Source organism: Haemaphysalis longicornis, unplaced genomic scaffold, assembly GCF_048455015.1.
Source record: "Haemaphysalis longicornis isolate Haplotype H1 unplaced genomic scaffold, Haemaphysalis longicornis Haplotype H1 scaffold_4, whole genome shotgun sequence".
NCBI classification, from domain to species: domain Eukaryota; kingdom Metazoa; phylum Arthropoda; class Arachnida; order Ixodida; family Ixodidae; genus Haemaphysalis; species Haemaphysalis longicornis.
In genome coordinates, this window is record NW_027526361.1 from 6426099 (window position 1) to 6438640 (window position 12542).

Here is a 12542-nt window from a genome sequence, read left to right on the forward strand (position 1 = left end):
CGTTTAGGGCGCATGGTCGGGCCTTGCTGCAACCTGCGGTTATGGCTGTTTCTGTTTTCGCAGTGTCAATAGGCTAAATTAAACGCATTACTTCGTTGGAAAATACTATGTAACAGTCATCGTTATGGTCTTTTATGATTGTGATGTGAGTTCGTGGTTATCGCTGGCACTGCGCACTTGCATCGATTTTTGGAAGTAGCGGCGCCATAGCGCACGGCAGGGCCAACCTGCGGATGCTAGTAAGCTGACTTCGTATTTCATGTGTGGGGTTTACGTCGTGAATACGCTTGGTGCTTCCGAAGTGAATGCATTTTAAGAGCCTGCTAGTCACGGATATGAAGCGAAGATTCTTGCTTTTCTCCGATCTGCAAAAAATAATGGGGAAGACTGCGAGCGGCATTACGGAGCGTGTCTACGACTTCTACGAAAGTCTTGTTTTCCGGCGAGCGCTTTTATTTTCACGCGACGCCCTGCAAAAACTGTGGTTGTGAGACATCCAATAAAGTAAACAGCTGTTTTATTTTAAGAATAAGAACAGATGTCGGTGTAGTCACTCGTTAGGTACGCACTACTTAGCCGTGACAGGAGTACCAGTAAGCTAGCAGGGTATGTATAAGCACCTTTCAGAATTGCACTATTAAATATAGTTTCCGAGTCTGCCCTAGTAATTTAATAAACTGCTACTTTTGATGCTTAGCGCCAACCTGTTGAGCTCACAACGGCTGTGTGTGTGTTGCATGCGTAACCCAATTATGTCCTAAGGTAGTCCTGAGGGCATCTCTATTATGACGTCAATTGTACGTTTTGCGCGCCTAGATCTCTTTTTTTTTTTTTTCTGAATGCTTGACGCGGAGTGTTGTGCCTGTGGAATCGTTCGATACCGCATTTCCGCACTACAGGTAAGAAACCGAAACTGTGAGCTTGATCGATTTGATGTGACCGTATTTGATTTGGTTTTGCATCTCTTGAACGGCAGTTCGCAGAGTTTGTTTCGTCGTGGCCGAATTGCTCGTGCATCGATTCCAAATGTCTCCCGCCTCTGCCTTGTAATTCCCCGTCAGGTGCGGGAGGAATAGCGTCGACTGGGCTGCTGGACTGGCAGTCAGCCAGGACCTTCCCTCCCCCCCCCCCCCGATCCCTATGTTGTTTCCTTGGGGGCGGTGTCTGTAGGGCAGCAGTTTGTGCTCTCCGCAGGGGGCAGAGAAGGAGGCTGGCCCCCCGGTGTGGACCCTGCCCTGAGCATGGAGATGCCGCCGCAGGCCCTGCCGCTGGCACAGCCATTCCTCTCCCAGGTCTGCCGGCACGGCCACGAGCCCTCCTCGCTCGGGGCCTCGGGCCAGCACAGGCATGGTACGACGGCCCTCCTTTCCCCGACCCCTTGTGAGAATGTCGGCCACGTGATTGGGATAGACAGTGGCAGACCGGACACATTTATGGCCCAGCCATGCTTTCTTGTAAGTGGACAAGGCAACGCAGGCTGGTAGAACAGTTTGGGCCCGTGCCTACTCAGACTCACTGGCTGGGTAGCGCACGTTTACTCCTGGCTGGGACCCAACCCATTGTTTTTTGCCCTCAGATTTTCTTCTTTCTCACATTCCATATACACTGGGTGTCATTTCATACATATGCTGTTTCAATGAATTCCGCTACATGAAATTCTACTCTTGTCTTTTTCCGCTGTGGTAGCTCGGTGGCTAAGGCATTCTGCTGCTGAGCATGAGGACGCGGATTTGATTCTTGCCTGCGGGGGCCGCTTTTTTGATGGACGCGAAAAGCAAAAACACTCGTGTGTTCGAGATTTGAGCGTGCTTTAAAGATCCCCAGGTGGTCAAAATTAATCTGGAGCCCTCTACTACGGCGTACCTCATCGTGTAGCGTTGGCGCGTTAAACCCCACAATCAATCAATCAATCACTCTTGTCTTTGCCCTGAACAATGTGAGGGCGACACCTAAACCAGCCTCTTTGTAATCTAGTGTTTCTGCAGAGTAATGTGTTCTTTTTTCCCCCCTTAAAACTCAAATGATGGCCTTGTTGTTGTGCATTCTGTTCACCTTCCCAAATGACTGGAGTACGAGGCACACGCACACGATAATTTACTAAAGCTTGACTTGGGCTAGTTGGGTACACGTGACACCTTAGGAAACAGCGCGAAAAACTTGGACAGAGAGAGGGCAAACAGACGTGAACGCTGACGAGCAACTGGTGAAATTTTATTAGAGTTGGCAATAAATAGAAGAGGGAAACAATGTAATCATACGCCAGTGCGAGAAAGAAAAGCGAGATAAACAAAGCTTAAAAAGCGGCGTCGGCTAAAAAGGCGATCAAACACACAAACATTCTTTTCATCTGGCCAGATACGCAATCTCCCGCGCAAAGTGTGCCATGGAAGGCGAACTCACGCATCCCTCCCCTTGATGCTCATCACTGAAGCCTCAAAAATTTCACGGGATCGGGCATCACGGCCACCACTTTTTAAGCTTTGTTTATCTCTCTTTTCTTTCTCGCACTGGCGTATGATTACGTTATTTCCCTCTTCTATTTATTGCCAACTCTAATAAAATTTCGCCAGTTGCTCATCAGCGCTCATGTCTGTTTGCCCTCTCTCTGTCCAAGTTTTTCGTGCTGTTTTCTAAGATGACACAATAATTGTTTTCACCGAATGAGCACTCGCACAGCTGAGCCTGGTTCGGATAAAACAAGAAGCCAGTGGATCTTGTCCATCCTGCATATACCAGCCTGCATTGGGGCTTAGCGCTGGTTTAAGGGAACACGCGGGTCGAAAAATCGCCACTTTTTCGAAATATGTTGTTTTTTTGTTTTTACTTGCATTATCATCTTTGACTATCCCTCTTTCATGGTAAAAAAAATGAAAACGAAATACCAACGAGAACTTAGTGAAAATCGTGTCTGAATGACTCGCGGTGAGCCTAGAAATCACGCAATCAAGCCGAATTTCGGCCGTCTTGGAGAGTTTTTGCTGCACGGCAGCGGGGCTGGCCGCCATTTCAGTCACTTGAGAGAGGTAGACAAAGCCTTCTTCTCTCAATCAAACCACTCGCCAGCTTCGTATCTCCGCGTAAAAAATAAAAAAAAAAATATTTCTTCCCGCTTGTTTTGGGAGCTCCCACTGGGTATTTAAATCACGTGACGCGAAATCGGGACCGCCATTGGCTCTCGCCGCTTGTGAGCCGCCATCGCCTGTGTCGTTCCGTTCGCTACTTCGCGCAATCTTTTCTATCGTGTGTTGTTAATCATGAACGGTGAGAAGAAGCATGACTTTTATCGCCGCAAGTCCCGGACATCACGCCCGTACAAGGGAAAGCGGAAGCGGCGCGGCCTTGCGACGATTACGGCAAACGCCGGCACGACCGGCACGGCGAGGCCTAACGGCGACCCGCCGTCAAGCGTTGCGAGTGCGGCTCAACCAGGCGAGGCTGGTTTTATCAGTGACACTATCAGCATTGTAAGTGCATCGGAGAAGAAGTTTCAGCCTTCCAAGTCGGGGAGACAGTCGGCAACGGGAATGGTGCAAGCGCAGTTATCTCCGAAGTCGACGGTCTGAGTGACCTTGTGAGCGGCGCCGTGTGCGCGATGTGCGGGAACCACGAACTCGTCGTAGTTGAGGTCGCAAACAAACGGAAGGGCCTCGCATTGGTACTGGAACTCATTTTCAAAAACGTGGAGTGCCCTGCAGGAGTGGTTTCTTCTATCTACTCGTCGCAGCGCGCTGCCGCCATCGGCCGCGGAGGCCGCAACCCGGAACTCTGCAGTGGAATTCCCCGTGATAGTTTCGCCATCAGTGTGAAAGCGGTACTCGCTGCACGCGCGGTTGGCATCGGACACGGTCAGCTGTGCAGGTTTTGTGCTATTCTTGGTCTACCAAAACCACTGCACCAAAAGACGTTCCACAACATTGCCAAGAAAGTAAAGTTCATGCTGCGGCCACAGAAGTCGTCTCTGACAACCATGCTGAAGCAAGGCAAGTAACTGTGTTGCAAACTGGTCAGACTGACGTCAGTGTGATGTTTGATTGTACTTGGCAGAAACGAGGACACAAAAGCCAGAACTGTGTTGGCACTGCCATTTCTCTCGACACTGGTCTCTGCCTGGATTTTGAGGTGCTGTCAAACTACTGTCAAGATTGCAGCCACCCCCAAAAGCTTGATTTACAAGAGGAGGAAGTGTGGCGAGCCTTTCATGCCCCTGTGTGTGAAAAAAATGTCAACTACTCATCCATGGAGGCAGAAGCAGCACTGTGCGTATGGCACAAGACGGTATCGTACAACCTGCAGTTCACTGTAGTGGAGACTGCCACTGCTCTCACGGTGTTGTGGTTCAACAGGGGCCACACTAGCTTTGAGCAAGTTCTCCAAGAACTGGGAATCTTCACTTCGGAAGAACTGGTTAGACTAAGCTGTGCAAGTGACCAGCGGAGGATCAGGCAGGTGTCTGCCAGGCTGACTGCTGCGGCTAGGTCCCATCGCCACAGCCTGGTGAAATGGGCCTGTACCGAGGACTCCACCTGCAAGAACCGTGAGGGTGCAACTTATGCAGCAGGAGCGTTCTAGTTTTAGTACCTCAATGTGGACATTTCAGACTATATCCCCACCAATTTTCATGTTGTTTGAGCAAGAATTTCTGAATCTGCCGAAGAAATAAACTTTCAATTGCGTTTTTCTCAGTTTGATGTTTTTGTCCGTTGTCTGAGTTTGTGCACACTTATTTTCCCACTTAAAGTTGTTGTATCATGATGAAATTTTGCACAGATGTTCATTATAACACGTAGAGTGCACAAATCTTGTTCATTATGCAATTTGTGTCCTTAGATATTTCTGACGGTCATGAAACAAAAATATACAGAACAAGAAAAGGCACACTACCAGTAATTTTTTTTTCGTGGTGAGGAAAATGAATATGAGGCTTTTTCAGGTAGAATTTGCACTCTGCAGATTCTAAGGAACCACCTAGGCTATTTTAAAAGTTTCAGGAAAAATTGTTACTATGAAAGAAAGTGTGCACAAAAAAGCCATTTTTATGCAAGTCATGCTGCATAAAATTTTATCCGGAGTAGCTATTCAAAATCTGATTGCATATAGGACCAGAGGAGCTCAATCTCTACAAGATGTGAAAACTTCAGCCTCCTAACTTCATTATTAAAAAAAAAGTTGTTTGGAGGAGCATGTCCCCGTAAGCTAAATAATTCAGCTCAAACCATGTGTGGTGAAAGAAAGGCAACGGAAGATCTTGGCTAATGATCTCGAGCATTGTTGTGAGGACTTATCAACTTAGAAACGCCTATGCAGCTTCGGACTCGCCTGTTTGTACAATTGAAGGCGATTCCATTCTTGAGCCATGTGTTATAATTAGCAACATTTGTGGCCCTACACAGAGCCAAACATCATCGCAGCAGTTGAAATGTTGTTAGACATTCTTAGCCATGAAAATTCCTTTAGCCACACCTAACCTACCAAATTTTTGTGTGTGCATGCATGCGTGCCTGCCTGTGTGGGTACCTTTAGCGGAGGTCTCGGGAATAAAATACATCTGGCAGCATGCCCATCATGGGGACTCACTGGTTTGAAGCGGGACTCATTTGCAAGTGGGGGCCTACTCAGCCGCCATTTGTTGCCAGTAAGTGGGCATAACGCTAGGGTTTTCATTACAAAGTCTTACAAACTGTCACTAGCTCCGGCAGGCAGAACAGTGGTTCATTATAGCTTGTAGATACTGCCAAAGCTGGATAACAGTTTTCAGAAAAGATTACTGGGCTGTTGCTTGGTAGGTTTGTAGAACCATCCGTTGCCGAGAAAGCTGCCCCAAGTTTGTAGTCCTCCTTGCACTACGCGCGACACACACGTATGCAGGGCATTGACAGAGAAAGGATAGGCATTGCCAGATTGATTTACAGGGTCACCTCGTGTCAGGGCCCAAGGTCCTGAGGCCCATTCTCGCATACAGACACTGCTGCACACACCTGCGTAGGGTGTTTGCTTAAAAATGGATAGAACCTGGGAGGTATGCTGTTTTGTTTGCTTGATTGCTTGTAAGTGCTACAGGGACTCGGTGCCTGAGGCGCTGCGCTACAGAGGCCAAGGCTGTGGTGGGGGTTTTTTCTAGGGGAGCGCTGCCCTTGTGGGATCGGTGCCGTGCAGCAGGGGTGTGCAAACTGAGCCTGCGTGTGTCTTTGGCGGGGTGCAGCAGCGGCGGCCGGGGATGCGCGGTCGTCGTCCCTGTGGCTGATCTGGCTGCGCAAGTACGTCATTCTGTGCCTGGTGTGTGGCGGGTCGGCGGTCTTCGTCGGGGTCCTCTTCATCGCCATCTACTTCACCCTCAAGTCGTACACCTCCTCCCTGCAGTTCTTCGAGACCATCCCCACCTACGTGCCCGCTGCTGTGGTGAGTGCCAGATCAGCGCTCATCTGGGCCCTCCGGTCGATGCGACCCATGCGGCAGCATCCGAATCTCCCCTTACCTGTACGCTGACTACACGTTAGATTGGTTGCACTGCGCAAAACTTAATGCCGTTTGCCAGAACTTGCATGGGCGCAGGCAAGTTTTCGTATGTCTGGTGCATTGGTTTTGTGGCCGCACAAGAGTTGGCATGTACAGGTATTTTTTCCTTCAAACCGAGTTCATCATCACTCATTCCAATTGCGAGTCAACGTAGGTTTTAATGTGATAGCATTATGCGTGGTGAATAGAAAATTTTAGGTTGAATGGCTCAAGTAACAGCTTTACTGCTTACAATGCACTGTCATAGGGGATGTATTTAAATTAACTCTTTCGCTACCGCAGAAAATTGACCAATTTTTAGGGGTCCAAGAAAACATTTTTTTTCCTGCTAAAAAATTGGTTAGGCACTAATTGCAGGAGCACAAAATGCAGATTATGTAACGGCCTTTCCAATACCACCCGTTGTTTAAAGGTTTTCATATATCATAGTTGTGAAAAAAAATATCAAAATCAAAATGTTTGTCAGGTTGTCGAAAAAATAATAAAAAAGGAGTTGTGTATATCAAACCACCGGTAGTAGAAAAAAATTAGAATATACATTTTGTAGGGAAACATTTCAAAAACACACCCTAAAAAAACTGTCGACTTGCGCGGAACAGTTTTTCAGATATAAAAAAAAAATGTTAGCAGGCACGGTGCTCGTGTCATGCGGTGAAGCCCAACCTCTAATTCAAAATGTGCAATTTCGGGTGGTTCCCTAGAATAAATCTGGCGGTTTGACGTTATCAGAGGCACCAATTTGCCCCCACATAACGTAAAAACATCTTGTCAATGGCTGACTTTGCATTTACAGCGAGCACAATATTTGGGACAAGCAGCCGAAGCGGAAAAAAACATGCATGAAGTTGAAAACGGAACGCCGTGGCTGATGCGTGTTGTCTTTAACGGTCAGTTATCTCTCAAAGCATAAAGCTGAGCTTTATTATCATCTTCTTACTCGCAATTGTAGCCTTGCTCGCAAAAATGAGGTACGATGAGCTAGAATCGTGCCCTGCGATCTTTGGCCGAGTAGCAGTTACACGCTAAAAAAGATCAGCACAACGAGCCTCCTCTATTGCAGCGCTACCTAACATTTTTCAAATTAAACAGTACAAAAACTTATCAGAGGCTGCGTCCGAATAGACAGTTCAACTAAGCAGCAACATTAGACACTTGGATATACCCTCGTATGGAAACGAAACTGGAAGGCGAACAGCTGGCAGTGTAAGGCCGGTTTGAAGCGCTGTCCTCGGCGGAACAGATATCTGGCGACTGGGTGTGACCTTTTGACTTGCATCTGAAGTTCTTATCGCAGAAATCTGGTTAGGGGGGGGGGGGAAATCAGGAGCGCCGTGCTTTGTTCGAGGATCAGTCGCGGACGCTTCAGGCGCCATGGCAGGTAGCCTTGAAGTTGGGTAACTGCGTAGTAGCGCTAAATATGCATTTCGCGATGCAGAAACGAAACCGAAACTGTTGTAAACTGTTTGCGAATGGTCCTGGGGTAAGTAGAACTACCACAGTACTTAGAACAACTTGCGCAAAGGCAATAAAACTGCCTAAAATCATAAAGTAACTTTGCAACCAGGCACTGCTTGACATTTTCAGCCGATTTCCGGGAATATTACTGTCAGAGCGCGAACCTGACGATTGAAAATCGTTTGCTAGTTCCCCATTCACGCCCTGATAGCAAAAAACAAGCGCTGGTGCAGAGTAATTACGAGTTGCACGCATTCTTCGTTGGTAGCCGTGACGCGCGATGACCACGCCCCTTTTCCACACCCAGGTGATTCAAAAGCGTGTCAAAAATCACGTTTCCGTTGCAAAAATGAAAACAAAACTGATTTTGAAAGGCCATTTTCTGATCTAACTCCGAACAGCTTTACTTGTTCGAGAAACGTCTGGAACGCTATGAAAAGGCGCTCCCAAAAGTATTGATCAAATTGATCGATTTTGATAGGCGCGGTAGCGAAAGAGTTAAATCTATACATTTGCAATACCTGAGCTGGTATAAAATGTAGATTTTAATTGTTTTAACAACCACTTGAAAATCATTATTACTCCATATTAGCGATTCCTGTTAGAATTATATTAGCCATTCCTGTTAGAAATAATGCATTTAATAGTATTAAAAGTAGATTGTATTCCAACAGCGTCTTAAAGGGGCCATGCAGACAAAATAGGAGTTTGTTTTATTCGAAAGATTTTCTGTTTTGTAGTGCCCCCAGCGCTTTTCCTAAAGCAAACAATGCTTTATTCACAGACAAATGAATCAATTTAAGTTAAAATTTTGATTCTCCCGCCAAATCGTCTGTTTTCGTTACTGTTAGTCAACGTAGGTGGCACCTCCATACCGCGGTGGGCTGTTTTTTGCCTTTGCTTTGTTTTTGACCGTATTTGTACCTGGCGTGTTTTTGTTCAGGTAAAAAATAATCGTTTCATGAAAAATGGTGTTCGCTGACAAATATGTTCACGTACAGTAACCCCTCGTTATAACGAAACTGCTTTACTCGAAATATCGCTTTATTCGAAATTGCTTCTGGTCCCAACCCAAACGCATGTATTTTTGGCCGCATTACTCGAAGCGCGCGAACACGTTGATCGGGAAAAAATTCCCAGTGACGCGAAGAATCGGCAAGTGTTTTTCTTAATTAACAATTGTCCCAGTTACGGGAAGATCGACAACCTCAAGGAGCTTGCTTTACTGCAACCTATGGATCAGGGTATCATTGAAACCACCCGGAAGGTGTACCGCAAGGCTCTTATGCAGCGCATGCGCACAGCATATGACGCCAGTAAGAGGTACAACATTGATTTCCTCAGTGTGATCCGTTTTGCAAACTTTTCACGGAAGGAACTCGCACCTCCATAGGTCGAAAACTGCTTTGCCTACGCCGGCTTTTTCCGCCCCGTTGTCAGTGACTCTGACGATGGCCAGCCTGACGATGACCGGACTGGCAGCGGTCTGCACGAGGCTGTTCATAAAATTGCTGGCCAAGAGGTAGAAGGTGACCTTGAGACGTTTGCGTTGGCGGACGCTGCAGTTCCCGTGGTCGCACCAGCGACGGATGCGGAAACAATTTACGCTTGGTGGCCCCGACGAGGACAAAGAGCCACGTGAAGTGGCAGCTGTGGTGCAGACGCGGGGGTTCCTACGCGTGCTGTGAAATACAGTTGAATGCATGGGCGGCAGTGCTTGGTCAAAGTGGAGCAGGGGTTGCTCGCTCCCGGCAAGAACGTTGAACAGCCAAAACTCACCCTCATTTTGCACCTGAACAAAAATTTTGCTTCACTGGCCAGATTGTGTTTTGGTTCCTCGCAGTTGTGGCGCAGTTAAAGATCAACTTTTTAGTTTTTATAGATTGGTCGCTTATATCGAAATACCGCTTATAACAAAATTTTTCGCCGTCCCATTGACTTCGTTATAATGAGGGATTACTGTATATGGGCAAATATGAACAACGTCGCTTACGCCAATAGGCCAGTGTTGTCCGAGACAAGTTCAAAGTGCCGCAGTGCTTTGCAGCTAAAACAGCATAGTGCGCGCAGTACCAACAGCAGTATGCATCGGTACTTATAAGTACACTTTCAGAACTTCCCCTGTTTACTCCACCATTCTTGCTGCTATAAAAACAATGTATCCTAAATTTAAGTGCAAATAGCTCATTCGGCAAGCTTATAAGCCCTGCTGATTTGCGTTTCCTTTTGTCGGCTTCACCAAATAGCAGCGCTGGCACATATGACATCATAGGTTCTGTTGCAGGAAATGAGCTAGTGGGTCGCATGGCCGTTCCCTTTTTTCCTAATTATATAGCTTATTAGAGCGAAGTGTGCGTCAAAAGTGGGTTCAGTATGATTCTAACGAGGCAATCTTTCGAATGAACCAAACTTGTGTTTTGTCTGCAAGGCCCCTTTAAATTAAATTTACTCCCGATAATAACACTTCTTATCAGAGGTAAGCATATAGGTAAACCTGGATGTAACAAATCTCTATGTAACGAATTCTTGAATTACTGTATTTACCCAATTCTAACGCGCCCCCCATTCTAACGCGCACCCGTTTTCCTGGCAAAAAAAACGAAAAAACTTGCACCTCCAACTGTAACGCGCACGGAAACTTTGTGAGCAAGAAACACGAATGCGAGAGAAACGGGCGATTTATTTCCCGAAGTAATCTCACTCATCTCACTCCTCGTTGCTGTCCGCTGACCACAACATCTCGTCCTTGGTGCCGTCAAGTGCGTTCGTGATGCCACACTTCTGAACGAACGTTCAACCGATGGGATCGTGGCCCACTCCTCGCACGCCTATCCCGAGAGCTTCTCCAGAGGTGCACACTTCAGCCGACCGCTCGTTTTGAACACGAGAGAGCCGCTGCGGCCATTGCTGTTATCAAGCGCGCAAGTGGAACGATTTGACGATTTGTGTGAACGCCAATAGAACAGCCTAGGCGCCTATGCTTCCTGCATCCGAAAAATCGTTGCTAAAAGCTTTGGCGCCATCTTGAAATGGCGATGGGTGGGCCGAAATTTCCGCTGTTTCGGCAGTTTCAGTTTCGTATCCGATTCTAACGCGCATGCGATTTTTTGGCCTATTTTCCCTGAAAAAAGTGCGCATTAGAATCGGGTAAATACGGTAAATCAAGTTTTTCACTTCGCCATTGCTTTCCCCCTTGGAGCCTATGTGTTGGCGACCTCTGTGTAACGAAGGCGTTGCAGCTGCTAACCTTGATGTAACGAAATTGCTAAGCTGCTCAGTCGCTGTTTATTGCACTTTTACGGAAAAATCCGCTGGAGAAATGCACTAATTTAGCGAATACTGCCCCTAATGCACGCAGCCAGCATCTACGAAAACGTCTAGAATTGCCCAAAGAAACACAAAATACATCATGATGATGATGATAAACTGAGCGGCTAGCCCTATCCTGTGGCTAATATAGCAGCCACTTCTGGTTTTGCTTGTGTAGCGTCGCACCGCGAACTACCATGCGTTTCCACGTGTGAGTGCGGTCTCGGTTCGAGCTGTAAGTTTTGAGGTTCTAGTCCTGCCTGTCAGTGTGTTGCCGCGCGTCTCCACTGTTATCTGTGGTATTGTTTCGTCGGTGAGGTGTCCTGCCGCCCAAAAACGAAAAGTTTTGTCTTTTCAATACAAGCTCTCACAAATGTTCCCTGCCAGCGAGAAAGAAAAATGTCGCCATCCGGTGTAGTGTTGCAGCCAGCACCCTCTCAGCAATTTTTAGTGCGAGAAGAGCGTAGAGTTCACAAAAAGGCGCCCTTTGACATATGCTTGTTTCTTGAAATGCATTGAGGCACCGAAAAGTGTCAAAAGGCAAAAGTGATACCTAAGTTATGTTTGTGAATACGGTGGTCCGTGGCCTTGCTTCTTCAGTGTGGTGCCCTGTAGTACCCAAGCTCGTGCGAAAGCAGCAGCCGCAGCTCACATAATTGTTCACTGTGACACAAATCCTTTAATATTGAGCTCACATTCACTGATGTCGAGCATTTTAGCTTCATTTCTGCTTCATTTGCGCGAGCCTTAACTCGAAACCTGTACGTAACGAACGCCTGCATGTAACGAAAAATTGCAAACTTTTGACGACTTTGTTGCATCCGGGTTTAACTGTATTTGAGGAGAGTAAATGATGCCGAGTCATTTCTGTTAAAAATATTCTTTTATTGGCATCAACCTGTTACAGCTCATTTAATTTAATTTTGCGTCTGCAAATGTCGTCTGAACAGCTGCAGTGTCGGCAGTGCTGCTGCAACTAGCACGTGGCTGCTTTCTTTGGCAGGCACCCCTGTTATTGTGCGAGGACCAATCACACGAGCCCCATGATTTTCTGTTCAAAGGCCTTTAAACATCTTTGACTTTGGCACGTAAGCTGGACCAGGAATCAAAACTAATTGTCAACATGAAGTTAGTAATTTATAAGCAGTCATGCTGGCTTGGACTGCGTCATTTAATTTTTATGTAGAATAATTAAAGATTGTTTATTGAATGAATTTAGCTGAAATTTTTCAATTGCAGGTGTGTAGAGAGCCAAGAAGTATGTT

General features: G+C 46.8%; 1 protein-coding gene across 5 annotated transcripts in view; it reads left to right on the top strand.

Moving 5' to 3' along the window:
* The window catches only part of LOC144178177 (uncharacterized), a 25311-nt gene continuing 12769 nt past the window's right edge, over positions 1-12542 (top strand). The window contains exons 1-3 of one of the 5 annotated variants that reach the window (XM_077705805.1): positions 1-239; positions 1171-1350; positions 6200-6396. In XM_077705805.1, coding sequence (XP_077561931.1) covers positions 1242-1350; positions 6200-6396 — 306 coding nt within the window. In that variant the 5' untranslated portion in view covers positions 1-239; positions 1171-1241. Of the gene's footprint in view, positions 240-1170; positions 1455-6199; positions 6397-12542 lie in introns of those variants that run through there. The other 4 variants (XM_077705803.1, XM_077705806.1, XM_077705804.1 and 1 more) reach the window with 4 other exon arrangements.